At 46.8% G+C, this 25,599-nt stretch overlaps 1 protein-coding gene across 1 annotated transcript; it reads left to right on the top strand.

Moving 5' to 3' along the window:
• Positions 1–25: 25 nt before the first annotated feature.
• On the top strand, positions 26–25,599 carry PGPEP1 (pyroglutamyl-peptidase I). The gene is made up of 5 exons (XM_004384386.2): positions 26–78; positions 2,199–2,251; positions 19,066–19,182; positions 21,802–22,034; positions 24,535–25,599. Exons 1-5 carry the CDS (start codon positions 45–47, stop codon positions 24,725–24,727), a joined length of 630 nt encoding a protein of 209 aa, XP_004384443.1. The 5' UTR covers positions 26–44; the 3' UTR covers positions 24,728–25,599.

The raw sequence follows: 25,599 nt of genomic DNA, 5'->3' as shown, positions 1-25,599 counted from the left end.
GACAGTCGGGCTGGGCGCGGGTCGGAGGCGGCAGCCAACGGGCCATGGAGCAGCCCAAGAAGGCGGTGGTGGTGACGGGTACGCGGGCGGGCGCGCTGATGGCGTGCGCGGCGGCGGGAGGGCGGCCGGGCCGGGCAGCAGAAGGTCCGGGCAGGACTTGCTAGAAGTCTTGCCCGGCTTTGAAGGTGTCATCGTCTGCGGAGCCTCGCTCCCCCCAGCCACCGACACAGTGGGGCCAGGGTTGGGACAGGCGGGGCCGGGCAGGGTCCCCGCGCGGACACGCTCCTCCTGCGTCCGGATGGGGACAGTGACCCTCCAGGCACCTGCTCGGCCCTCCGGCCCTCGGGCTGGGTGGGGCTCCTCCCCGCTGCCCCTCCGGAGGTCAGCCTGTCCCTACCCTCGGCCCCAGGGGACAGAGGCTGAGTTGCGGGCAGGAAGTACTCCGGGTGACAAATGAACCTCCGCGCAGCCCCTGCTGCCCGCGCCCTGCGCTAATGGGGGGCTGTTTCCCGAGGCAAGGACTCCCGGGACCTCAGGCGATGGTCCGGGAACCTCGGGCGTCGGGTCTCCCGGCTGCCTCAGCGATCGTCTTGGGTGTCTAAGTGTGGGGTGAGCCCGGCGCCGCCCGTTGTCACCCGCTCCCTGAAACCAACTGTTCCTCCTCGCAGAGACTCTGCCTCGGGCCACGTGGCACCTCCACTTCCGCCCCCACTGTGTGGGGGGATCACTTTAACCTGCCGTGTTGGGGGCGGACTCCCAGCCAGCATTGGCACGGATATTTTGAGGCCCAGGGAGGGGCGGGGCTGGTCCTGGGACTCCGGGGAAGATGAAGAAGCTGCTCACCTGTCCAACAGGTGTGTATAGCCGGAAGGCGGGTGAGTCAGCCGAAAGGCGGGTGAGTCAGCGACTCCCTGCAGTCATGCGATGTCTGGTTATTAATGAATGAGCTCTCACTACATGCCAGTGCTGGCCTGAGCGTTTTCCTTGCATGAGCTCATTAAATCCTCCCCATCTCCATTTTACAGAGGGAAAACAGAGGAGCCCTGGTGGGACAGTGGTTAAGCGCTAGGTTGCTAACTGAAAGGTCAGGTCGGTGGTTTAAACCCACCAGGCGCTCCATGGGAGAAAGATGTAGCAGTCTGCTTCCATAAAGATTATAGCCTTGGAAACCTTATGGGACAGTTCAGTTCTGTCCTGCAGGGTCGCTGTGAGTCAGAATCCACTCGCTGGCGATGGGTTTGACTTTTTTGGTTTAACTGAGGCTCAGAGAGCCCATCCCCCCTGTAAGTGGTCCATCTGGGACTTTAACTTGACTTATGCAGGAGGAAGGGGTCTGAGGCCCCTCCTAATCCATCCTCCCTTCTATCAGAGTGAACAGCACCCCTCCCTGGGAACTGATAGCAAGGAGCATCCTGGTCCAGCCTGGGTGGCCCCCATGTCCGGAGCAGCCTCCCTTGGCGACCTTTATTTTTTGAGCAGTGTGACTGGGTGGTTAGAAGAGGGAGGCGGCAGACTCTCACGGGTTCGGGTTGAAATGCTGGCTCTTTTCTGTTCTCGCTGTGTGACCGGGGACAGCTGGCTTCCCCTTCCTGTGCCTCAGTCTCCACTCCTGTAAAATGGGCCCATCCCGAAGGGGAAGGTCCAAATACCACACTGAGCGCTTAGCACCTTGCACAACACTTAGCACATCAGTGGCAGCCCTGCTCAGATGGTGACTGTTTGGGTTTGGAAATCAGGCCGGGAGTTCTGGGTTGGGGTGGGGAGTAGGGAGGAGGTGGTGGGATGCGATGGTCTGGATGGCCTGGCCTGGGGGAGACCCGCACATGCCCCTAAAGTTCACTCCTCACTGGCTGTGCTTCATGGAGCACCTCCCATGAGCTGGGCGCTAGGGACACCATGTGGACAAGGTGGACCTCGCACTGCCCCTCCATGTGGGGGGAAGGTCCCCTACAGAGACAGTGGAGAAAGTTTAGGGGCTATAGGAGGCTGCTGGCCTTCGCAGGGCCTGGGGTCATGTGGAGGTGAGGACAGAGGAGGGGGAAGGTGCTCAGGCCGTGGTTGAGAGCAGAAAGGCAGAGGTAGGGGGGTGCAGGCCCCCAATGCTCTCTCAGTGACAGCTGCTCCCTGTAGCTCCAGTGGAGGCAGTGACACCCACGGCGACATTGCTTGGTGACCTGCCGTTTTTGCTGCTTTTCCAGGGTTCGGCCCTTTTGGGGAGCACACTGTGAACGCCAGCTGGATCGCAGTCCAGGTAACTCATTGCCGAAGGGTAGGAGTCAGGCTTGGGGCTGGCTCCCTGGCACTACTTGGCACCCCAGAGAGGGAGGAATCTGCAAGGAGGCCATCTCCAGGACCGTGTCGTGTGGAATATTTAAGTCCAGTACACACACCTTCTTCCTGGATCATGATAATCGCTGTAGCTTGCGTCTGTGGCCCGCTTGCCATGCAGAAAGTGTTTTTTGTGCTCAGGTGCTCTGAATTCTCCCAACAACCCCCTCGGGATGTTGTTAGCTGCCGTGGAGTCTCTCCCAACTCGTGGCAGCCACACGCACACTACAACAAAACGCTGCCTGGTCCTACACCATGCCTCTGATCAGTTGTGGATTGGACTGTTGTGACCTGTAGGGTTTTCACTGGCTGATTTTCAGAAGTCGATCACCAGACCTTTCTTCCTAGTCTGTCTTAGTCTGGAAGCTCCGCTGAAACCTATTCAGCATCATAGCAACATGCAAGCCTCCATTGGCAGACAATTGGTGGCTGCATGTGAGGTATATTGCCTGGGAATCCAACCCAGATCTCCTGCATGGAAAGCGAGAATTCTGCTACTGACCCACCGCTGCCTCATCCCCACGGGGTGTTGTTATTGTTAGCTGCCATTGAGTTGATTCCGACTCATGGCAACCCCACGTGTGCAGAGTAGAACTGCTCCATAGGGTTTTCAAGGCTGTGACTTTTCAGAAGCAGATTGCCAGGCCTGTTTTCTGAGGTGCCTCTGGGTGGGTTTAAACTGCCTACCTTTCACTAGTAGTCGAGTGCTTAACTGTTTGTGCCACCCCATGGGGTGGATGTGGTTATTCTTGTGCCCACTTGACGGATGAGAAGACTGAGGCCTGGAGAGGTAAAAGGGGCCATCTGAGGTCACTTAACCAGGAAACAGGTATGTTGCTGGCTCAAAAGTACCCCACACCTAGCCAGAGGCCACAGACCTGGGACTTGGTGGCTGGCATGAATAAATACTGCTGGTTTGTGAAAGTGGGGTTCACTTTTGCTCCCCTAGGAATCTTCCAGATATGGGATCTTTCTCTCTTTTATCAAAATCTTTCCCATTTATGCAGAGATAGATCCCCAAATGGCCAATGTGAGGATTCCCTGGTGTGTTTTGGTGAGGGGACCAGACAGACATTGGGGGTGCAGTGACCCTCATTGTCCCCTCCCAGCAGTTGGAGGAGAAGAAGGCTGCAGACTGGGGGGTTTTCCCACTGTACCAAGCTGGGGCGTGAATCTGAGAAGGTTCCCAGTTTCTTTGTTCAACAGGGCATTTGGATGGACAGACTGGGGGACAATGGGCAGAGAGAAAGAGGGAGATGTCTTCCCCTTGTATAAATCAGACTGGCAGGGACCAGAGTCAGCCCCGCGTTAATCCTAGCCCATTAGTTCCCTGATTTAAGGCACCCTGGCATCCCCCTCCAAGCCCAAATTCAAATCCAAATTGAAATCTCTATGCGTCACCCCCTAGCTGGGACCCTCACCTTTTGCATCTCTCTTGCTCCGGACCCCAAAGTCGAGGCTGCCTCTTTTTTTCCCTTCTTCTTCACCCTACTTTACAGGCATGATGCAGGAGGGGTCCAGGGCCCTGCTTGCCGTGCCTGCTCCCCAGGGCCCAGACAAAAAAGGAATAGCGTGTTTCTGAAGCCATGTGTGTCTGGCTTTGTAGGGGTTTCAGACAACAGGCTTCACGGGCCTGAGTGGACACAAAGGCATGTGTCTGAATTCCTGGACCCCAGACACTGTGATCTGCATCTTAAATAGAGGAAAAATCAATTAAACAATCTTTGGGAATCCCTCCAGCTCCAGACTTGGGGTGCTGGGGATGGTGGCCTTTTAATCCTGCAGCCCGAGGGGCCATGTTCCTTCTGTCAGTCCCCCAACTCTCCAGACCTCTGTGGAAGGCCTTCCCACCTTGCTCCTGAAATTTATGAAACAAAAAGAGGGTTCTGGACCATTCTGCAGCTAAAAAGATGCCAACTCAACTTAGAGTAGATGTTTTCCATGTAAAGAAACAAGACAAAACTGGACACTAACATATACACTGGAGCCCCTGGGTGGTGCAAACCATTAAGTGCTCAACTACTAGCCGTAAGGTAGGTGGTTCCAACCCACCCAGAGGCACCTTGGAGGAAAGTCCTGGTGATCTGCTTCTGAAAGATCAAAGCTATGAAAACCCTATGGAGAAGTTCTACTCTGCACACATGAGGTCGCCCTGAATTGGAATTGACTTGATGACATCTAACAAAACATACACTGAAGGGCCTGAATGTTGATAACATAAGGAAATTTTACATATTTGCACCCTTGTGTCACCTGCCACCAGACCAAGTTCTAGAACATTCCCAGCCATCAGAAGCCCTCTCTGGCCTCTTCCCAGTTACTCCCCTCAAGATGTAACCACTGGGTGGACGTGATCACCATCAGTGACTTTTGTCTGTTCTAGAACTTTCCATAAAGGGAATCACGTGGCACCCACTTTTTTGTCTGGAGTCTTCTGCATAGTGCAGGGTCGGTGGGGTCCACTTGAGTCATATGGAGCGGCCACGTGGTTTTTTTGAGGCCCGGGTAAAAGCAGAAGTGTGGCCATTGGAGGAGTCCAATGCGTCCCCCAGGAAAATGTGCTGCGGGTGTTCTGGGAGGTGCCCACGCAGCCAATGTCTGTCTCCTGCCCTGAAGATGGGTGCGTGTTGCATGGTGTCAGCAGCAGTTGCTTCTTGCCCCAGTAGATTTCTCAGAAGCCTGGGTTGTTGTCCGTGGAGGGAACCTTCCTCCCCTCCTGGGGCTAGTTACAGCTAACCTCTCCCTCTCTCCCCTTCTCTTTGTCTCTCTCTCTCTTTATCTCTCTCTCTCTGTCTCTCCCTCTCTCTCTGGGTCTCTCTCCCTTCTCTCTCCCTCTCTTCATCTCTCTCTCTCTTCATCTCTCTCCCCTTCTCTCTCTCCATTTCTCTCTGTCTTTGTATCTCTGTTTCTTTGTCTGTCTCTGTCTGACTCTCTCTCTGCGTCTCTATCTCTGTGTGTGTCCGTGTCTCTCTCTCTCTGTCCTGACTTTCCATCTGGAAGCCCCAGTGAACCTGTGCCCCAGAGGAGGGTGACTCATTCCCCACCAGCCACAATTGGGAGGTGGGCATTGTGAAGGTGAGTGGACAATCCCCTTTGTGTCTTCCCAGAGTGGTGGCCACCTCTCAGCAGCGTCTGCTGCAGGAGGGACCAAATCCTGTGTGTCCCCTGGTCCTACATGGTGGTCGTGCAAGGCTGGCTGTGTTTCTCCATAGGTGGCTTAGGTGGGTATCGAGCTGGGAGCCCTTGGGCTCGGCTGCCTCATGGGCCGTCCCTGCCCAAGCCAGCGAGCCACTGCAGAGGGGCTGGCCAAGGGTGTGTTGACATCACGGGACAATTGTTGCCACAGTGCAGCGTCTAGACAGACCTGCTAAGGATATTACCAGGGAACAAAGAGGGCCTTTGTCATGGGGTCATGGAATCGGTCAGACGTGGCTGGCGCTGGGCTTGTCAGGTAGCAGGGGGGTGGGGGGACAGTGCAGCCGCTGGGGTGCCAGCCCTCACTCCCAGAGTATGTGCCCGCTGCGGGGTTATGGAGCATGGGGTGCTGTCTCCCCTGGAGAGCCATCGGCCTGTGGGGACGGAGAGAGCTCTGAGTGAAGTATTTCACTTCAGAACTTCAGATAAACTTTAAACCTGCTTCTCCCCCATTCCTCTTTTTTCCTTTTCTTTTCTTAAATTTTTGTTTATTGTGCTAAAATACTCATAACACAAAAATTTGCCACTTTAATTTTTTTTATTGTGGTAAATATATAGGTAACAAACCATTAGCCATTTCTACAGTCTTCACGGGTACAAGTTCAATGTTCATCATATTCAACCTTCACCATTAACCATTCCTGAATTTTTCCATTACCCTTAACAGAAGCTCAGTGTCCCCTAAGAACTGTGTCTTCCATTTCCCCGTTCTGCTGCCTGCCCCTGGTAACCACTAATAAACTTTGATCTCTATGCACTTGCCTGCTCTAGATATTTTATTAGTTTGTAAGTGAGCAATTCAGTGGCATTTAGTATATCCACATTGCTGTGCAGCCACCACATCTGTCTAGCTCCGGAACATTCTCATCACCCCAAAAGAAGACCCTGTGCTCATTAGCAGTCACTCCCTACCCTTCCACTCCCCAGCCCCTGGCAACCACGAACCCACTTTCTGTCTCTAAATTTGCCTCTTCTGGATATTTCATATAAATGGGATCAGACACTATGTGGTCTCTTATGTCTGGCTTCTTTCATTCAACATCATGTTTTTTTGGTTGTCTTTAATAACACTTTATTTATTTTTATTTTCTTCAATGTTTATCTTTATTATTATTTTTGTTGTACTTTAAGTGAAAGTTTACAATTCAAGTTAGTCTCTCATATAAAAATTTATGTTTACATTGTTATGTGACCCTAATTGCTCTCCCTATACTGTGACAGCACACTCCTCTTTTCCACCCGGATATCCCATGTCCATTCAACCAGCTCCTGACCCTCTCTGCCTTCCCATCTCACCTCCAGACAGGAGCTGCCCATTTAGTCTCATGTATCTACTTGAGCTAAGAAGCACACTCTTCCCGAGTATCATTTTATGTCCCATAGTCCAGTCTAATCTTTGTCTGAAGAGTTGGCCTCGGGAATTGTTTTAGTTCTGAGTTGACAGTCCAGGGCCATGCTTTCTGGGGTTCCTCCAATCTCAGTCAGACCATTAATAAGTCTGGTCTTTTTACTAGAATTTGAGTTCTGCACCCCACCATTCTCCTGCTCCATCAGGGACTCTCTGTTGTGTTCCCTGTCAGGGTGGTCATTGGTGGTAGCTGGGCACCATCTAGTTCTTCTGGTCTCAGACAGATGCAGTCTCTGGTTTATGTGGCCCTTCTGTCTTTTGGGCTAATACTTTCCTTGTGACTTTGGTGTTCTTCATTCTCCTTTACTCCAGGTGGGTTGGGACCAATTGATGCATCTTAGATAGCTGCTCACTAGCTTTTAAGACCCCAGATGCCACTCACCAAAGTAGGATACAGAACATTTTCTTAATAAACTTTGTTATGCCAGTTGACCTAGATATCTCCTGAAAACATGGTCCCCAGACCCCTACCCCTCCTACTCTGTCCCTCAAAGTAATAACACTTGTTTTGTTGTTAGCTGCCATCCAGTCGATTCTGACTTGTGAAGACCCCATGTGTGCAAAATAAACTGCTCCATAGGGTTTTCAAGGCTGTGACCTTTCAGAAACAGGTCACCTGGCCTTTCTTCTGAAGTGCCTCTGGGTAGACTTGAACCTCCAACCTTTCTGCTAGTAGTCGAGCGCTTAACCATCTGGGCCACCCAGGAAACTTAATAACACCTCTACTGAGATATAATTCACATACCATGAAATTTACCCTTTAAAGTGTATAAAATCAGTGGTTTTTATTATATTCACAAAGTTGCACAATCATACCACTGTCACTTCTAGAACGTTCTCTTCACCCCAAAGGAGACCCTGTGCCCATGAGCAGCCACTCCCCATCCCCCCTCCCCCAGCCCCTGGCAACCACAAATCCACTTTCTGTCTCTGTGGATTTGTCTGTTCTGGACATTTCATATAAATGGGATCAGACAAAATCTGTCCTTTTATCTCCGGCTTCTCTCACTGAGCATGATGTTTTCAAGGTTTGTCCACGTTGTTCTTTTTTATTGAGGAATAATTTACATCGAGTGCTGTGTACTGATCTTAAGTGTACCTGTAAATTACTTTTGACAGATATTTATACCCAATACCTCAGTCACAACATGGAAGATTTCCATCCATCCAGAATGTTCCTTCAGCCCCTCCCCCCAGTCCTCACCTCTCTTGCTCCAGACAGGGGCTCTTGTCCCATTTGCTTTTAATAGACTTTATTTTTTAGAGCAGTTTTAGCTTTACTAAAAATTTGTGCAGAAAGTATAGAGAATTCCCATATAACCCCTCTCCTCCTGCACACCATGACAAACCAGTTATTGTTGAGTTGATTCCAACTCATGTGGCGGCCCCATGCATGTCAGAGTAGAACTGCTCCATAGGATTTTCTTGGCTGTGATCTTTATGGAAACAGATTGCCAGACCTTTCTTCCACATCACCTCTGGGTGAGTTCGGACCACCAACCTTTAGGTTAGTAGTTGAGCACAAACAGTTTGCTCCACCCAGGGACCCCCCTGTGCACAGTTCCTCTCATTATTAATACCTTGCATTCCTGTGTTACATTTGCTACCGCTGATGAACCAATACGGATACATTATTATTAGCTAAAGTCCATAGTTCACATTGAGGTTCGCTCTTGGTGGTGTCCAGTCCTACGGATTTTGACAGAATGCTTAATGTCACGTGTGCACCATTACAGTGTCATACAGAGTAGTTTCACTGCCCTTAAAATGCCCTCGGCTCTACCTCTCCATCCATCTCTGCCTCCCTCCTCCTGAACTCCTGGCAACAACTGATCTTTTCACTGTCTCTCTAGTTTTGCCAAGGTGTCCTTGGGTGGCACAAATGGTTAAGTGCTCTACTAGTAGCCAAAAGGTTGGCAGCTTGAACCCACGCACGGGTACCTCAGAAGACAGACCGGGTGATCTGCGTCCAAAAACTCATAGCCTTGAAAACCCAATGGAGCGGTTCTACTCTGCACACGGGGGGTCCCCATGAGTCAGAATCAACTCAACAGCAACTCACAACACATAGTTGTTTTTTTTTCTAGAACATCCTATGCTTGGAATCACATGATGTGTAGCCTTTCCAGAGTGGCTTCTCTCACTGAGCAACATGCATTTTAGGTTCCCCATGTCTTCTCATATGGGGCAGTGGTGTCTCAGTGGTAGAATCGTCGCCTTCCATAAAGGAGACCTTGGATCAATTATCAGCCAATGCACCTCATGCGCAGCTGCCACCCATTTGTCAGTGGAGGCTTGAGTGTTGCTATGATGCTGAACAGGTTTCAGCAGGACTTCTAGACTAAGACAGACTAGGAAGAAAGGCCTAACAATTGACTTATGAAAATCTGCCAGTGAAAATCCTATGGATCACAATGGTCTGATCCACAACTGATCATGGAGATGATGTAGGACCGGACAGCATTTAGTTCTGTTGTACATGGGGCCGACCATGAATAAGGGGCCAATTTGACAGCAGCCAACAACAACAACAATGTCTTTTCATAGTTTGGTAGTTTATTTCTTTATGTGGCTGAATAATACTCTAAAGGTTGTTTCTTAGTTTAAGTGTGTTTTCCTGTTCAGGGAGAGCATACTGGGGACCCAGGGGACTCGGGGTGAAGGCTGAGACGAGAAGGTACGCACTCATGGCTCCTGGCTCACTTTCTACTGTTGAGCCTCGATGTGGCCAGTGGCCATCTGCTAACCCTTGGGAACATCTCCCATTCGGGATGACCACACCTCACTCTGGGCAGGCGAGATCACCAGGCATATAGCACCCTTTTCTAGGCACTGAGAGAGAGTCCTGTGGGCTAGCTGGCCGCCCCAAGCTGGACCTTGGTCCATCATTGGTAACAGTAGCCAGGTGGGTTCCTGCCCCAGAGAAGGTTCTCTTGTGTCTTAGTTCCCTAGAGCTGCTGTAACAAAAACACCACAAATGCGCAGCTTTAGCAAACAGAAATTTATGTTCTCACAGTTCAGGAGGCCAGAAGTGCGAATTCAGGGCCCCGGCTTCGGGGAAGGCTCTCTGTCTGTCAGCTCTGGGGGAAGATCTTCAGTTTCTGTAGCCCCGTAATTCCTTGATTCCTTGGGGATCTCCATGCGGCATCTATCTCCCCCTCTGTGTTTATTTCTTTGTCTAATCTGCTTTTTTTAGATCTCAAAAGTGAGTAGATTTAAGATACACCCTACACTGATATGGACTCCTTAACATAACAAAAACCTTATTCCCAAATGGGATCACATCCACAGGTAGAGAGATTAGGATTCCAACACATATTTTTGGTGACATAATTCAATCCCTAATTGGGTTGAATTCTCATCTTGTGAGCTGCATCTGTGGTCCCCCTGCCCACTGAGTTGGTCCCATGGAACTGACATGTCTGCATAACAGTTTCATGGGAAACTGGGCCTTGGACTGGCGGCTCCCTTTGGGGACAGCTCCTTCACTCCAAAAAAAAAAAAAAAAAGTCTGTTGCCATCGAGTCAATTCCAACTCATAGTGACCCTATAAGACAGAGTAGAAGTGCCCCATAGGGTTTCCAACACTGTAATCTTTATGGAAGCAGACCACCACTTCTTTCACCCGTGGAGTGGCTGGTGAGTTTGAACTTTTGACCTTTCAGTTAGCAGCCAACCCCTTAACCCCTGTGCCACCAGGGCTCCTTCTCCACTACAAATCTGAACAATTAAAGTTGACCTTTTTCACTCCTCATGCTAGGAGATAAAGTCATTCTCTTTCTGTCCCAGGATCCAATTTGGGATCCCACATGTCATTTAGCTGGGTATCTTGTTTTGTTTCCTAATTTCTACCTGAGTATTGGATATCAGATACTACATCTCCTCTTTTAAAAATTGAGATATAACGCGATAAAATTCACCCCTTTAAAGTCTGCAATTCAGTGGTATGTAGCATATTCACAGTGTTGTACAACCATCCACTCTATCTAACTCTGGGACTTTTTCATCACCCCAAAAGGAAACCCTGCACCCATTAACAGTCACTTTCCAATCCCCACTTCAGCCGTCCACTAATCTCCTGGCAACTACTAATCTACTTTCTGTCTCAATGGATTTGCCTATTCTGGACATTTCATATAAATGGAATCACACAATATTTGTCTTTTTGTGTCTGGCTTTTTTTCACTCAGCATCTGTTTCTGAGGTTCATCCATGTCATAGCACATATCAGTGCTTCATTTCTTTTTATGGCTGAGTAATATTCCGTTTTATGAATATGGCCCATGTTTTCTTTATTTATTCATCTGTTGATGGGCACTGGGGTTGTTTCTATCTTTTATCTGTTGTATATAGTGCTGCAGTGAACACTGGTGTACAGGTTTCTGTGTGGATGTACGTTTTCACTTCTCTTGGGTAAATACCCAGGAGTGGAGTTGCTGGGTCATATGGTAACTCTGAAACTTGCTGTTGAATGTTGAGTAGCTAAAGCAAAAGGAAAAAATGATGAAGGAAAAGATCGGAACAGAAGATTTCAAAGGGTGGGTCAAGAAGATAAAGTAAAGTATTATGATGACATGTGCAAAGAGCTGGAGACAGAAAACCAAAAGGGAAGAACACGCTCAGCATTTCTCAAGCTAAAAGAACTGAAATAAAAATTCAAGCCTCGAGTTGCAATACTGAAGGATTCTATGGGGGAAAATATTAAATGATGCAGGAAGCATCAAAAGAAGATAGAAGGAATACACAGAGTCACTATACCAAAAAGAATTGGTCAAGGTTCAACCTTTTCAGGAGTTAGCATATGATCAGGAACCGATGGTACTGATGGAAGAAGTCCAAGCTGCACTGAAGGCATTGAAGAAAAACAAGGCTCCGGGAATTGACAGAATACCAGTTGAGATGTTTCAACAAATGGATGCAGCGCTGCAGGTGCTCACTTGTCTATGCCAAGAAATTTGAGAGATAGCTACCTGGCCAACCGACTGGAAGAGATCCATACTTATGCCCATTCCAGAGAAAGGTGATCCAACCGAATGCAGAAATTATTGAACAATATCATTAATACCACATGCAAGCAAAATTTTGCTGAAGATCATTCAAAAGCAGTTGCAGCAGTGTATCTACAGGGAACTGCCAGAAATTCAGGCCGGATTCAGAAGAGGATATGGAACCAGGGATATCATTACTGATGTCAGATGGATCCTGGCTGAAAGCAGAGAATACGGGGAAAGATGTTTACCTATGTTTTATTGACTATGCAAAGGCATTTGACTGTGTGGATCATAACAAATTGTGGATAACATTGTGGCGAATTGGAATTCCAGAACACTTAATTGTACTCATGATGAACCTGTACACAGATCAACAGGCAGTCGTTCACAGAGAACAAGCAGATAGTGCCTGGTTTAAAATCAGGAAAGGTGTGTGTCAGGGTTGTATCCTTTCACCATACCTATTCAATCTGTATGCTGAACAAATAATCCGAGAAACTGGACTGTATGAAGAAGAACGGGGCATCAGGATTTGAGGAAGACTCGTTAACAACCTGTGATACGCAGATGACACAACCTTGCTTGCTGACAGCAAATAGGACTTGAAGCACTTACTGATGAAGATCAAAGACCACAGCCTTCAGTGTGGATTACACCTCAACATAAAGAAAACAAAAATCCTCACAACTGGACCAATAAGCAACATCATGATAAAGGGAGAAAAGACTGAGGTTGTCAAGGATTTCATTTTACTTGGATCCACAATCAACACCCATGGAAGCAGCAGTTAAGAAATCAAAAGACACATTGCATTGGGCAAATCTGCTGCAAAAGCTCACTTTAAAGTGTTGAAAAGCAAAGATGTCACCTTGAGGACTAAGGTGCACCTGACCCAAGCCATGATGTTTTCAATTGCCTCATATGTATGGGAGAGCTGGACAATGAATAAGGAGGACCGAAGAAGAATTGACACCTTTGAATTGTGGTGTTGGTGAAGAATGTTGAATATCCATGGACTGCCAAAATCTGTCTTGGAAGAAGTACAACCAGAATGGTCCTTAAAAGCAAGGATGACGAGACTGTGTCTCACATACTTTGAACATGTTATCAGAAGGAATCAGTCCCTGGAGAAGGGCATCATGCTTGGTAAAGGAGAGAGTCAGTGAAAAGAGGAAGATGGATTGACACAGTGGCTGCAACAATGGGCTCAAGCATAACAACGATTGTGACAATGGCGTAGGACCGGGCAATGTTTCGTTCTGTGGCACACAGGGTCGCTATGAGTCGGAACCAACTGGGTGGTACCTAACAACAACAACATGGTAACTCCAAGCTCATCTTGTACTTTTCCTGCCTCAGCCCTGAAATCAGTAATTTCTCCAAAAAGCCTTGGTTCTTTTAGTGGAGAATGATATTTAAAAACCAAGACCTGAGCGCTGGGGGTGCTTGATGCTATTGGGGTATCATTGCTTCTAGGCCCTTATCATGGATTGAATTGTGTCCTCCAAAAATATCTGTCAACTTGACTAGGTCATGATTCCCAATATTGTATGATTGTCTGCCATTTTGCCATCTGATGTGATTTCCCTGTGTGTTGTAAAGCCTATCAATATGATGTAATGAGATGGATTAGTGGCAGTTATACTGATGAGATCTACAAGATTAGGTAGTGTCTTAAGCGAATCTCTTTTGAGATATAAAAGAGAGAAGCGAGCAGAGAGACGGGGGGATCTCATACCACCAAGAAAGCAGCACCGGGAGCAGAGTGTGTCCTTTGGACCTGAGGTTCCTGTGCAGAGAAGCTCCTTGACCAGGGGAAGATTGATGACAAGGACCTACCTCCAGAGCTGAGAGAGAAAAAGCCTTCCCCTGGAGCTGACGCCCTGAATTTGGACTCCTAGCCTATTAGACTGTGAGAAAATAAATTTCTCTTTGTTAAAGCCATCTGCTTGTGGTATTTCTGTTATAGGAGCACTAGATGACTACGACAGCGCTCTCAGTGGACAGAGCAGGGAAATCAATGCTTGTATACGCACACCATGAAGCACTGGTGGTTCAGTGGTAGAATTCTCGCCTCCCGTGCAGGAGACCCGGCTTTAATTCCCAGCCAGAGTACCTCACGTGCAGCCACTACCTATCTGTCGGTGGAGGCTTCTATGTTGTTATGATGCTGAACAGGTTTCAGTGGAGCTTCTAGACTAAGATAGACCAGGCAGAAAGGCCTGGTGATCAGCTTCCAAAAACCAGCCGATGAAAACTCATATGGATTACAACAGTTCGATCTGCAACTGATCATGGGGAAGGTGCAGGATCAGGCAGCGTTTCTTTCTGTTGTGTATGGGGTTGCCATGAGTCAGACCAACTTGACAACAGCTAACAAGGACATAATACTCACACTACACACCCACACCTGTACCATTTTTATATCAAAATCTTGAGTTTATACTAATACGTTTGTCTTAGTCATCTAGTACTGCTATAACAGAAATACCACAAGTGGACGGCTTTAACAAAGAGAAGTTTATTCTCTCACAGTCCAGTAGGCTACAAGCCCAAATTCAGGGCATCAGCTCCAAGGGAACGCTTTTTCTGTTGACTCTGGAGGAAGGTCCGTGTCATCAATCTTCCCTTGGTCTGGGAGCTTCTCTGAGTGGGAACCTCAGGTCCAAAGGACACACTCCACCCCCGGCACTGCTTTCTTGGTGATATGAGGTTCCTGTGTCTCTCTGCTTGCTTCTGTCTTTTACATCTCAAAAGAGATTGGCTTACGACACTACCTAATCTTGTAGACCTCATCAATATAACTGCCGCTAATCCATTTTATTACATCACAGTGATAGCATTTACAACACATAGGGAAATCACATCAGATGATAAAATGGTAAACAATTACACAATACTGGGAATCATGACCCAACCAAGTTGACAGATATTTTCGGGTGACGCAATTTAATCCATGACAACATTCAATTCCGGTCCAACCCACAGGGTTCATTCTAGTGTTTTCCATTTCCAGATTTGTGCCTTCTTGGACTGTGGAGTCCCTGGGTAGTGCAAAACAGTGAACATGCTTGGCTGCTAACTGAAAGGTTGGAAGTTCAAGTCCACCTAGAGACAGCGGAAGAAAGACCTGGCAATCCACTTCTGAAAAATCAGCCATTGAAAACCCTATGGAGCACAGTTCTCCTCTGACACACATGCGGTTGCCGTGAGTTGGGGTCCATTCGATGGCAACTGGTTCCTCTGGCCCACGTGACACCTGGCTCTTGTGATTCCCACTGGATTGATTTACTTATCTCCTCAATCCTAGAACGAGCAGAAAGGAATTTCAGAATTGCTTACAATCCCTCTGTGAAAAAGGAGGCTACTGATTAGAATTCAATATTTATGTCTCTTTTTTTTGTCTTTAGCCTGTGAGCAAACAGTCAAATACCATGCTCAAAAATTACTTAAGTTATACAAGGAGTAACTTTAAAAGATTTTTAGGGGGAAGAGGGAAGAGCTATAGAATTATTCTTTATTATTTCATACATGAAAAGAATATGTATATAAATTATATACATATTTGCACATACATATATATGTAATTTATATATAGTGTGTACATAGGGCTATCGTTGCTTATTATAAGTAATGTGTGTGCAGGGCTATTGTATGTCAGCTGCCGTCAAGTCGGCCCCGACTCATGGTGACCCCACGCACAATGGAACAAAATAACACTCGGTCCTGCACCAGCCCCATGATCAGTTGTGGATCAAACCGTGTGATCCATAGGGTTTTCACTGATTGATTTTTAGAAGTGGATCGCCAGGCCTTTCTGCCTAGTCTGTCTTAGTCTGGAAAGTCTGCTGAAACCTGTTTAGCATCATAGCAACACACAAGCCTCCACTGACAGACAGGTGTACGTGAAGTGCATTGGTAGGGAATTGAACCCAGGTCTCCCTCATGGAAGGCGAGAATTCTACCACTGAACCACCAATTCCTTGTATGTAGGGCAAACATTGTAAAATTTTGGTAATTATGCATTTAATAATATGGTTTAGAAAAAAGTATGTAGCTAACACTTCAAGCCCTGACTTCATGGATATTGTTAGTTGGGATGAGGCTAAGTTTATTTAAGTGAAAAAAATCAAGTGAGTGAGTTTAAGGAAAATATTAGGTACATGTCAGCGCTGTTGAGGAAACAGGCCTGTATATGGGCTTGTCTAGCTCTGAGTTTAGAGGAGGCCATTCCCTGCCTTCCAGCTTGTGCCTTTCTGTAAAACTCACATTTCTTAAAAGTGAAAGGTTTGTCCACACCCATTTCCCCCACTTGTCCAGGATCCTGAGGAAGGAATAGGATTAATTATTTAAGAAGACAGTGAAAAGCCTTCAAGCATAGGCCACATCTCCTTTCAAGTGTGAAATTCCTGGCTAGGGCAGAAATCGCCCCTGGGGGTGGCAAATTGTAGGTGAGGCATTGAAGTGAATGTTTACTGTGTAGATTTTAGGTTTCCCATCAGGATTTGGCATCAAGGCAGGGAAAGGAATTCCAGAAAGTGGAGGATTTACAATAGGAATCTGGACAGTTGAAGGGGAATTGGCAAGAGTCAAACTCTGAATCTCCAAGGGTCAGAGGCTGGGATATGGGAAACAGCATGGGGTGTGGGGAACAGCATAGGGCACGGGGAACAGCATGGGACACAGGGAACAGGGTGAGGTGTGGGGGACAGTGTGGGGCTCAGGGCCAGTGGGGGAAAATGTGGTCTGTGAGGAACAGCATGGGGCAGGGAACAGGGTGAGGTGTGGGGAACGCAGAGGAGTATGGGGAGTAGCGTGGGGCACAGGGAACAGTGTGGAGCATGGGGAACAGCCTGAGGCACGGGGAACAGCATGGACTGTGGGGAGCAGCGTGCTCAAGCCCCAGGCGCAGGAGGCAGAAGCTTCCATTCATCCTCCTGTTAACAGGCTCTTGAGGCCCCTGTCATTGACGCAAGGGCAGATTTCTTGAGTGTCTATGCTCTGGGAGCCATCCCAAAATAAGCTGATTAGTAGAAACTTTGGAGCCCTGGTGGTGCAGTGGGTAAGCGTTCAGCTGCTAACCAAAAGATCGCAGTTCGAATCCACCAGCGGCTCCTTGGCAAGTCTGTGGGGCAGTTCTACTCTGTGCTATAGGGTCGCTATGAGTTGGAATCAACTCCAGGGCAACAGGTTTGGTTTTTGGTTATTTGGTTTTTTTAGTACCAACTGCAGTTTCTTTCTTTTCTTGATACACACCTCCCTCTGGACTGAAAATGACAGCACCTGTATTCATTTAGGGAAACGACAGAAAAGGGGCAGCTCTGTGCTGCCAGGGGACAATGGTTTGCTTTATCTTATTTTTGTCCAACAGCCTGGTTTTTGACGATGGTGTCCCCGGAGTTGCTCCTTTATGGGTTTATCTGTCCCTAACTTTCCTCTAAACTGGGAGCTGGGTCGGCAAACTTTTCCTGCAAAATATCAGATAGTAAATATTTTCGGCTTTGTGGGCAGTATAGTCTCTGTCCCAATGACTCAACTCCGCTGTTGTAGCACGAAAGCACCATAAACCAGTTGCCATCAAGTCGACCCCGACTCATGGTGACCCTGTGTGTGTCAGAGTAGAACTGTGCTCCATAAGGTTTTCACTGGCCGATTTTTCGGAAGTAGATTGTCAGGCCTTTCTTCCAAGGTGCCTCTGAGTGGACTTGAACCTCAACCTTTCGGTTAGCAGCCAAGTGCGTTAACCATTGCACCACCCAGGGACTCCATGTTGTTGTTATTGGTAACTGTCGAGTCAGTTCCGACTCCTTGTGACCATATGTGTAACAGAGTAGAGCTGCCCCATAGGGTATTATTGGCTGTAATCTTAATGGAAACAGATTGCCAGGCCTCTCTTCTGCAGAGCCACTGGGTGGGTTCGAACTGCCAACCTTTAGGTTAGCAGTCGAGCACAAATTTTTTGTGCCACCCAGACCTCCACAGATGTACATAAATCAATGGTCATGGCTGTGTGCCAATAAAACTTTATTTCTGGATGCTGAAAGTTAAATTTCGTACAATTTTCACCTGTTATGAAATATTCTTCTTTTGATTTTTTTAACCATTTAAACACTGTGGATACAACCCTAGTGTCCATCAACAGATGAATGGGTAAACACAGTGTGGTCCATCCACATGATGGAATATTATTTGGCTATAAAAAGGAATGAAGCACTGATACACGCTACAATGTGGATGAACCTCAAAAACATTCTGCTGAGTGAGAGAAGCTAGATGAAAAGGCCGCATATTGTATTATCCCATCTATATGAAACACCCAATATAGACAAAAGCAGAGACCAAAGTATATTCTTGGTTTCCAGGCAGGAACCCATTGCTATGAGTCAATTCCAACTCATAGCAACCCTATAGGACAGAGTAGAACTGCTCCATAGGGTTTCCAAGGGCGGCTGTTGGATTTGAACTGCCGACCTTTTGGTTAGCAGCCAAGCTCTTAACCACTGTGCGCAGGAGGGAGGGGGAAAATGTGAGTCATTGCTTAGAGAGCTTTTTTCTTTTTATTTAATTGTGGTAAAGATAATGTATGACATACTGACGTATGTCACAACATGAATAAACCTTGAAAACATCATGCTGAGCTGAACAAGTCAGTTGCCAAAGGACAAATACTCTATGATCTCACTTGTGTGAAATAAGCAAATGCGTAGAAACCAAAGATTCTTAGTGGTTACCAGGGGTGGGAGGGAGGGGGAGGGAGGAGTTTTTGCTTAGAGGACAGTGTTATGTTAATGGTTACTGGTTATAATGTGCTAAGCATTGAGGAACCCTCAGTGTGAATTAGCTCCTTTAATTCTTATAACAACCCTATGAGGTATTTTTCTCTCTTCATTGACAAATAAGGAAACTGAGGCTCAGAGAGGTTAAGAAACTTGTCCAAGGTCACACAGCCAGTGAGTTAACATATGTTTAAACCCAGGGAGGCCACAGTCTTGGCTGAGTTAGAGGCAAGTGAGTCCTCCTGGCTCTGCAGAAAGAGTTGGGAGCCCACTGGGGCTCAGAGGAGGGGCTGGTTTGTCCACAGGAAGCATGTTATCCCCACAACCTCACCCAGGGCCATGGCGCTCCCTCTGCTCTCACTTTCAGGAGCTGGAGAAGCTGGGCCTCGGCGACAGTGTGGACCTGCATGTGTACGAGATTCCCGTCGAGTACCAGACAGTGCAGAGGCTCATCCCTGCCCTGTGGGAGAAGCACAGTCCACAGGTGAGTGAGCAAGCTCTTCCTCCTCAGGACTTGCAGGCGGTGCCCACATGTGAATGGTTTATGTGGTTTTGTTCTGCTGTGATCACATGGCCAGTGCCACAGCCTTGTCCCCCAGAGGGCCACACTGTTAGAAGTGAGGAAGACAAGTGGGAAGTCTCTGTGGGACTTGTTGTAAGGGAAAAACATCATAAATTTTAGTAAAGCAAAAAGAAAGTTTTATTCAGCATATATTCAAAAGGGCAGAAGTGGGAAGTGGACAACCATGCTGCCAGAGCCATGTCTGCCCGAGTCCAAAGAACCATTACAGAGTCATCAGTATATATTAACATTACAAATGGGCAAAACCATTGAGAGCTTAGCCTTTTCAGATTGGCTAGAAACTGTGATCCTACATTTTGAATTGTCTTTCTTAACAATCATTGGTACAGGTTTCAGTAAGGAGAGTCAGGAGGGTCTTCATTGGTCCAACAAATTTCTATGCACTAAATGCTAATAGAAAAAGATAAGAGTGGAAAGTATTTTGTGTTCTGTTTGATTGGCTTTATGTGAAAGTTTCCCTAAAAGATATTTTCCAAGATTATCTTAGCTATTGTCTTTATACCTCAGGGCCCAGTTGATGTGTCCTTGTGAGTCCTTGTGAGCCCAACTCCAGCTGGGTCACATTCTGTATGCTCAAGGAGAGGGAATAATAACTCCAATATTATTTCCTAAATCAGACTTCACAGAGCCTGGTCTGTCTCTCTGGAGTTCTGTATCAGTCAGGATGTGTTTAGTTACAAGTGACAGTAAAAACACACCTCAACCCAGTTTGGGCACAATGTCGGCTTCAGGTGCAGCTTGATCCAGGTGTTCACCCAGCATTATCAGTATTTTCTCTCTCTTTACCATGTCAGCTTCAGCTATGGCATGATCCAGGTGTTTGCCCAACATTATCAGTATTTTCTCTATCCTCCTTTCTTCTCTGTCTGTGTTTCCGCAAAAACTCTTTTTCCAATTAAGGTCACACTCACAGGTTCTGGGTGTTAGGACATGGACATGTCATTTTGGGGGCCACTGTTCAGCCACTACACTACAACTGCTACTTTGTTTTAACATTCAGCAGAATTTAATTTACTGAGCACCTGCTATGTGTCAGAAACAGTACCAGATGCTAGGACCCAGCAGTGAATGATACAGACCAGCTCTCTCTCCTGGAGGTGGGTTCTCAAGCAGCACTGTCAAACACATATCCCACGTGAGCCACATACAGCATTTTCATTTCCTAGTAGTAGTCACATGACTTAGTTTCCTCAGGTGGCTGTAATAAAATACCTCAAAGTGGGTGGCTTATTAGAACAGAATTTGTCATCTCACAGTTCTGGAAGCTGGGTGTCCAAGATCTGGGTGTCAGCTGCGTTGATTCTTTCTGAGCCTCTGAGGGAAATTCTGTTCCATGCCTCTTTCCTAGCATCTGGTGGCTCCCAGCAATCTGTGGCTTGTGGCTGCAGCGTCACACAGTGTCCTTCCTCTGCCTCCCTGTCTCTGTGTCTCTTCTCCTCTTGTATAAGGACACCACTCATACAGGATTAGGATCCACCCTACTCCGATATTATTTCCTGCTAACTTAACTGATATTTCCAAACAAGGTCACATTCTCAGGTACCGGGGTTAGGACTTCAACATACATTTTTTTTTTGTGTGTGGGGGGGTACTCAATTCAATTCATAACACCATGTTAAAAACATGTTAAAAGAAATAGGTGAAATTAATTTTAATAATTTATTTCATTTAATCCAATATGTCTAAAATATTATAACAAGAAATCAATGTAAAAAAAATTAACGAGATATTTTACATTCTTTTTTCTTTGAAATCCTGTGTGTTTTACACTGACCACACATCTCCATTCTGACCAGCCACATTTCAAGTAGGACAGCCTGCTCTTTAGCGTATATTTTACATGTTCATATATTTTCTTACCGTGCTTCTCCTCTGTATAAGGATACCCACAAATTGTTGGTAGTTGAATTTAAGCTATATTCAAAGTTATATCCTGCTGTTTATAATTGTTTCATTATGAGCATTTTCCTAGGCCATTAAAAATTATCCCTGTACATTATTTTAATTTCTGGGTAATTTTTAGTATTTAATTTAGCCTTTCCCCCTCTACTGGACATTTTAGTTGTTCCATGTTTTTTCTCACTTTTATAAATAACACAAAAGTGACCATCTTTCTACATCTGATTATTTATAGGCTAGATTCCTGGAAGTTACACCTTGCCTTCTGTATTTGACAATATGACTTGAAGATCATTCCATATAGAACTGCCTTGGGCACTTTAACAACTATGTAGTAGTTAATAATGTACTTAACCAACCCCCAATGGGTGGTTAATTAGATTGTTTCTAGTATTGGATTTTAATAGCAAACAAAGCTGCAGTGAACATCCTTGCATGTTTCACATTCTTGCATATTTTGCTTGGCATACCGTTCTGCAAGAGTGACTGCAGGGTCCATTCCAGCAAGAGGTCAGAAACAGTATAATTCCAAGCAGACCCCAGTGAGGATGCCATCCTCTCCTTGGCCTGAGGGTGTCCTATGCAGGGCAACTGTGTTAAGCTCTGCCCCTCTGTCTGCAGCTGGTGGTACATGTGGGGGTGTCAGGCATGGCAACCACCATCACACTGGAGAAGTGTGGACACAACAAGGGCTACAAGGGGCTGGACAACTGCCACTTCTGCCCTGGCTCTCAGTGCTGCGTGGAGGATGGGCCTGAAAGCATTGACTCCATCATCGACATGGACGCTGTGTGCAAGAGAGTCACTATGCTGGGCCTGGACGTCTCAGTGACCATCTCACAGGATGCTGGAAGGTAGGGCCACGGGGCCCTGTAGGGCAGGCATGAGCTTTTGTTTCCCCTCTCCACCAGCTGAGCCTGGTGTCAAATGAGCCAAGTGTGTTAACTGTGGCCTCTTTGGGCCAAGCACTCACTATATGTAAGGCACAGAGCCAAGTATATATAAATAGCAGATCCCACTGGTTCTGTTTCCAGAACTCACCCTGGATCCACCCATTTTCCCCCATCTTCATGGCTCCCTCTCAGGCTTCTGGCATGGCCCCAGCCTCCTTCCTAGTTCTGTTTCCTACCTCCTTCACCCTGGCCCTTATGGTTCTTCTCCCCACAGCAGCCAGAGTCTTTTATAAATTTAAATCAGATGATATCCCGTTATTGCTTAAGCCCTCCTACAGCTTCCCACTGCACCTAGAATAAAATACCAACGCTTCCCTGAGGTGTAGGAGTCCCTTGGTGGTGCAAATGGTTAAGCGCTCGACTGCCAGCCAAAAGATTTGCAGTTTGAACCCACCCAGAGGTGCCTTGGAAGAAAGGCCTGGCAATTGGCTTCCAAAATGTCACAGCCTTGAAAACCCTATGGAACACATTTCTACTCTTACTCTGAGTACATAGTGTCACCATGAGTCAGAATTGACTTGTTGGCAACTGGTTTTTTTTTTCCCTGAGGGTCACGAAGCTCTGTACATTCCGGCCCCTGCCCACCCCTCCGCCCTCATCAGCCTCCACTGTCCCCTTACACACCTCATTCCAGACACGCAAACCAGCCTCCCTCCTGTTCTCAAACACACCAAGGTCACTCTAGCCTCAGAACCTTTGCACGTGCTATTCCCTCTGCCTAGAACTCACCTTCCTCTGATAACCTCTTTCAGCTCTCAGCTCCAACATCCATCACATCCTTGGGGAAGCTCCCCAACCTCCTGCACCAGACTTTGTCTCTCTGTTCTCCACTCTTCCAGCACCAGGGACCACAACTTCTCAATACTCCATGCACTTGTCTAGCCCAAAGGTTAGTTCATTTGACTGACTAAATAAATGACTGAATTTACCAAGTATCTCTTTTTAAAATTAATTTTTAGTTGCACAGATAATTCTGAAATACACTCTCATACAACTCATTGTGAAGAATTCTCCTTGCCCTCTCTCCTACCCCATAGTGACCACACTAATATATCAGAGACTTTAATCTGCACACCTTCTTGCTCACCTATTTACATGCAGAAACTTGGTGTGCTGGTTTAGAATTTTATCTTCTTTTGCTTTGTTTTCACATGGATGGGGTCAGATAGTATACCCTGTCCTGAGCTCCCTTTTACTCTGTTTTCACTTGTGGAAACTCCACATGGGATTTGGGGAGTTCTCCATATTCCCCTGAATCTATTATATTCGGTATAGATGGCTGAGTATTCTGAGTATTCTGTCATGCGGATAAACCAGAGTATAATCAGCCACTCCCCTGTTCATAAACATTTAGGTTGTCCTGTTTTTCTGCTTTATACATAACACTGTAATGAACATCTTTGTGCGTGCTTCCTTGTGCTCACGTGCAAACACTTGCTGGGGGTAGATTCTAAAAACTGGAAACGTGCTGTTGTTAGTTGCAGTCAACTCGATTCCAACTCATGGTGACCCTGTGTGTTACAGAATAAAACTACTCCATATGGTTTTCTTGGCTGTAAACTTTTATATATATATATGAAAATTTTTTTCTTCTTTGGTGAAAATACACACAGCAAAACATATGCCATCTCAACAGTTTCTACATGTACAGTTCAGTGACATTGATTATATTCTTTACATTCTCACTATCCTTTTCCAAATTATTCTACCACCATCAAGATAAACTCACCACCCCTAAGTTTCTCATCCAACCTTAAGAGTTACTGTTGTCAGTTTGATCCCATATACATAGTTCTTTAAAAGAGCACAATGCTCAAGGCAAACATTCTTTACTAATTAAGCTAAATTATTGTTTGATTTGAAGAAGACTTCAGAAGATTGTTTAGGTTTAAGGTTCAAGGTTTAAAGATTATTTCAAGGCAATAGTTTTGGGGGTCATCCAGCCTCACTGGTTCCAGAAAGTCTGGAAAGTCTTAATAGAAGCAGATCACCAGGTTTTTTTTTTCCTGTGATACCACTGGGTGGGTTCTAACTGCCAACCTTTAGGTTAGCAGTCAATTGCAAACCATTTGCGCCCCGTAGGGACCTTAAAACTGGAAATACCAGGTCACAAAGTCTGCACGTTTGTAATTTTACTAGACTGCCAAATTACATTTCTCAGGAGAGGCAGCCAGTTTTTGTACCAACCAGCAATGTCTCCAACTGCCCATTTCTTCACATATGCACCAGCACTTGGTGTTATGAATTTTTTTTTTTTTTTCCATTTTTGCAATATTCCGTCTGATAGACTTCTGGTGAGGTTAGGGGTCTTCCTGCAGGTTTGGGTGGATTCTGGCCCATTCATGTATTGACTCTGACCCCGTTTTGGTCTCTCTCCTGCCCCTCACGCCCCATGACTCAGGTACCTCTGTGACTTCACCTACTACACTTCTCTATACCAGAGCCATGGCCGATCTGCCTTTGTCCACGTGCCGCCGCTGGGAAAGCCATACAATGCGGACCAGCTGGGCCGAGCGCTGCAGGCCATCATTGAGGAGATGCTCGATGTGCTGGAGCAGTCAGAAGGCAAAATCAACTGTCGCCACAAACACTGAGGGCTACTTGGACCTCCCAAGACCTCGTCCTGCCGGGCGCCTCGGGAAGGGATGCCTGCCCTCCAGGGCCTGGCCAGGAAGAACAAGCTGTCAGCCGGGGATCCAATTTCGATGAAGCATTCTGATTCACACGCCTCCCTCTCCTCTTTTCTCCGAGAAAGTTATGGCTGATTTGAAGAAGGAGGTGGCTGAAGATTTTTTTCTATTTCCTTTTGCTTTTGCTATGGCTGAGGGAGGGGCAGGCAGGCCCTGAATTCCACAGGAAGTCCTAAACAAGTGAATCTACAGTTGGTGGGCTGGAGGTTGAGGCCACCTATTCTGTGCCCGTGGGCAAAGAGGTTCCAGAACTCTCCATCCGCACCTGGTTTTCCTGAAATTTAAAAACCTCATGAGGAACCTTTCTCCTGATCCATGTTCCAACATCCTGGACAGCCCCAGCAAGGGCCACCCTGGGATATGGTGTGATATTTTTCCTCTTTCTTCTTCTCTTTTTTAAAACAATAGTGCTAGTTTGGAGCACTGAGTAATCTATATTCCCTTTGGTTTAAAACTCAGACTTTAGCCAACAACGAAAGTGTCTTTTCTTTGTCTTGGGGTGTAACCCCTTTGCCTCCCACCCCGAAGCCTGGATTTAAGACTTCACGTCTTTGTTTGGGGGCTGGCATTGGGTCTCCTGGCTTTGTGGGTGAGGCAGCTGCCCCAGGTGTGGCCATGGGGCTCTCAGCTGCCCCCATGGGACCTCTGGAGCGGGCCCGCCAGTGAGAAAGTATTAAGATGTGCAAGTGACTTATTGTTTTTTCAATATGTAAAAGATTTGTAGCAGCTACAAAACTGGCCCAAGCTGGCCTGGATTTTTGCAATGTTGGTGCTGA

The sequence above is a fragment of the Trichechus manatus genome, unplaced genomic scaffold, assembly GCF_000243295.1.
Source record: "Trichechus manatus latirostris isolate Lorelei unplaced genomic scaffold, TriManLat1.0 scaffold00122, whole genome shotgun sequence".
In the NCBI taxonomy this organism is placed as follows: domain Eukaryota; kingdom Metazoa; phylum Chordata; class Mammalia; order Sirenia; family Trichechidae; genus Trichechus; species Trichechus manatus.
This window is presented reverse-complemented; position numbering and strand designations above follow the sequence as displayed.

What these genes read in the sequence shown, in the direction of transcription:
- PGPEP1 (XM_004384386.2), top strand. Translation starts at nt 45, where the DNA reads ATGGAGCAGCCCAAGAAGGCGGTGGTGGTGACGG. An exon ending in GAAGGCGGTGGTGGTGACGG is followed by an intron (nt 79 to 2,198) that starts GTACGCGGGCGG and finishes CTGCTTTTCCAG; the next exon opens with GGTTCGGCCCTTTTGGGGAG. An exon ending in ATCTCACAGGATGCTGGAAG is followed by an intron (nt 22,035 to 24,534) that starts GTAGGGCCACGG and finishes CCCATGACTCAG; the next exon opens with GTACCTCTGTGACTTCACCT.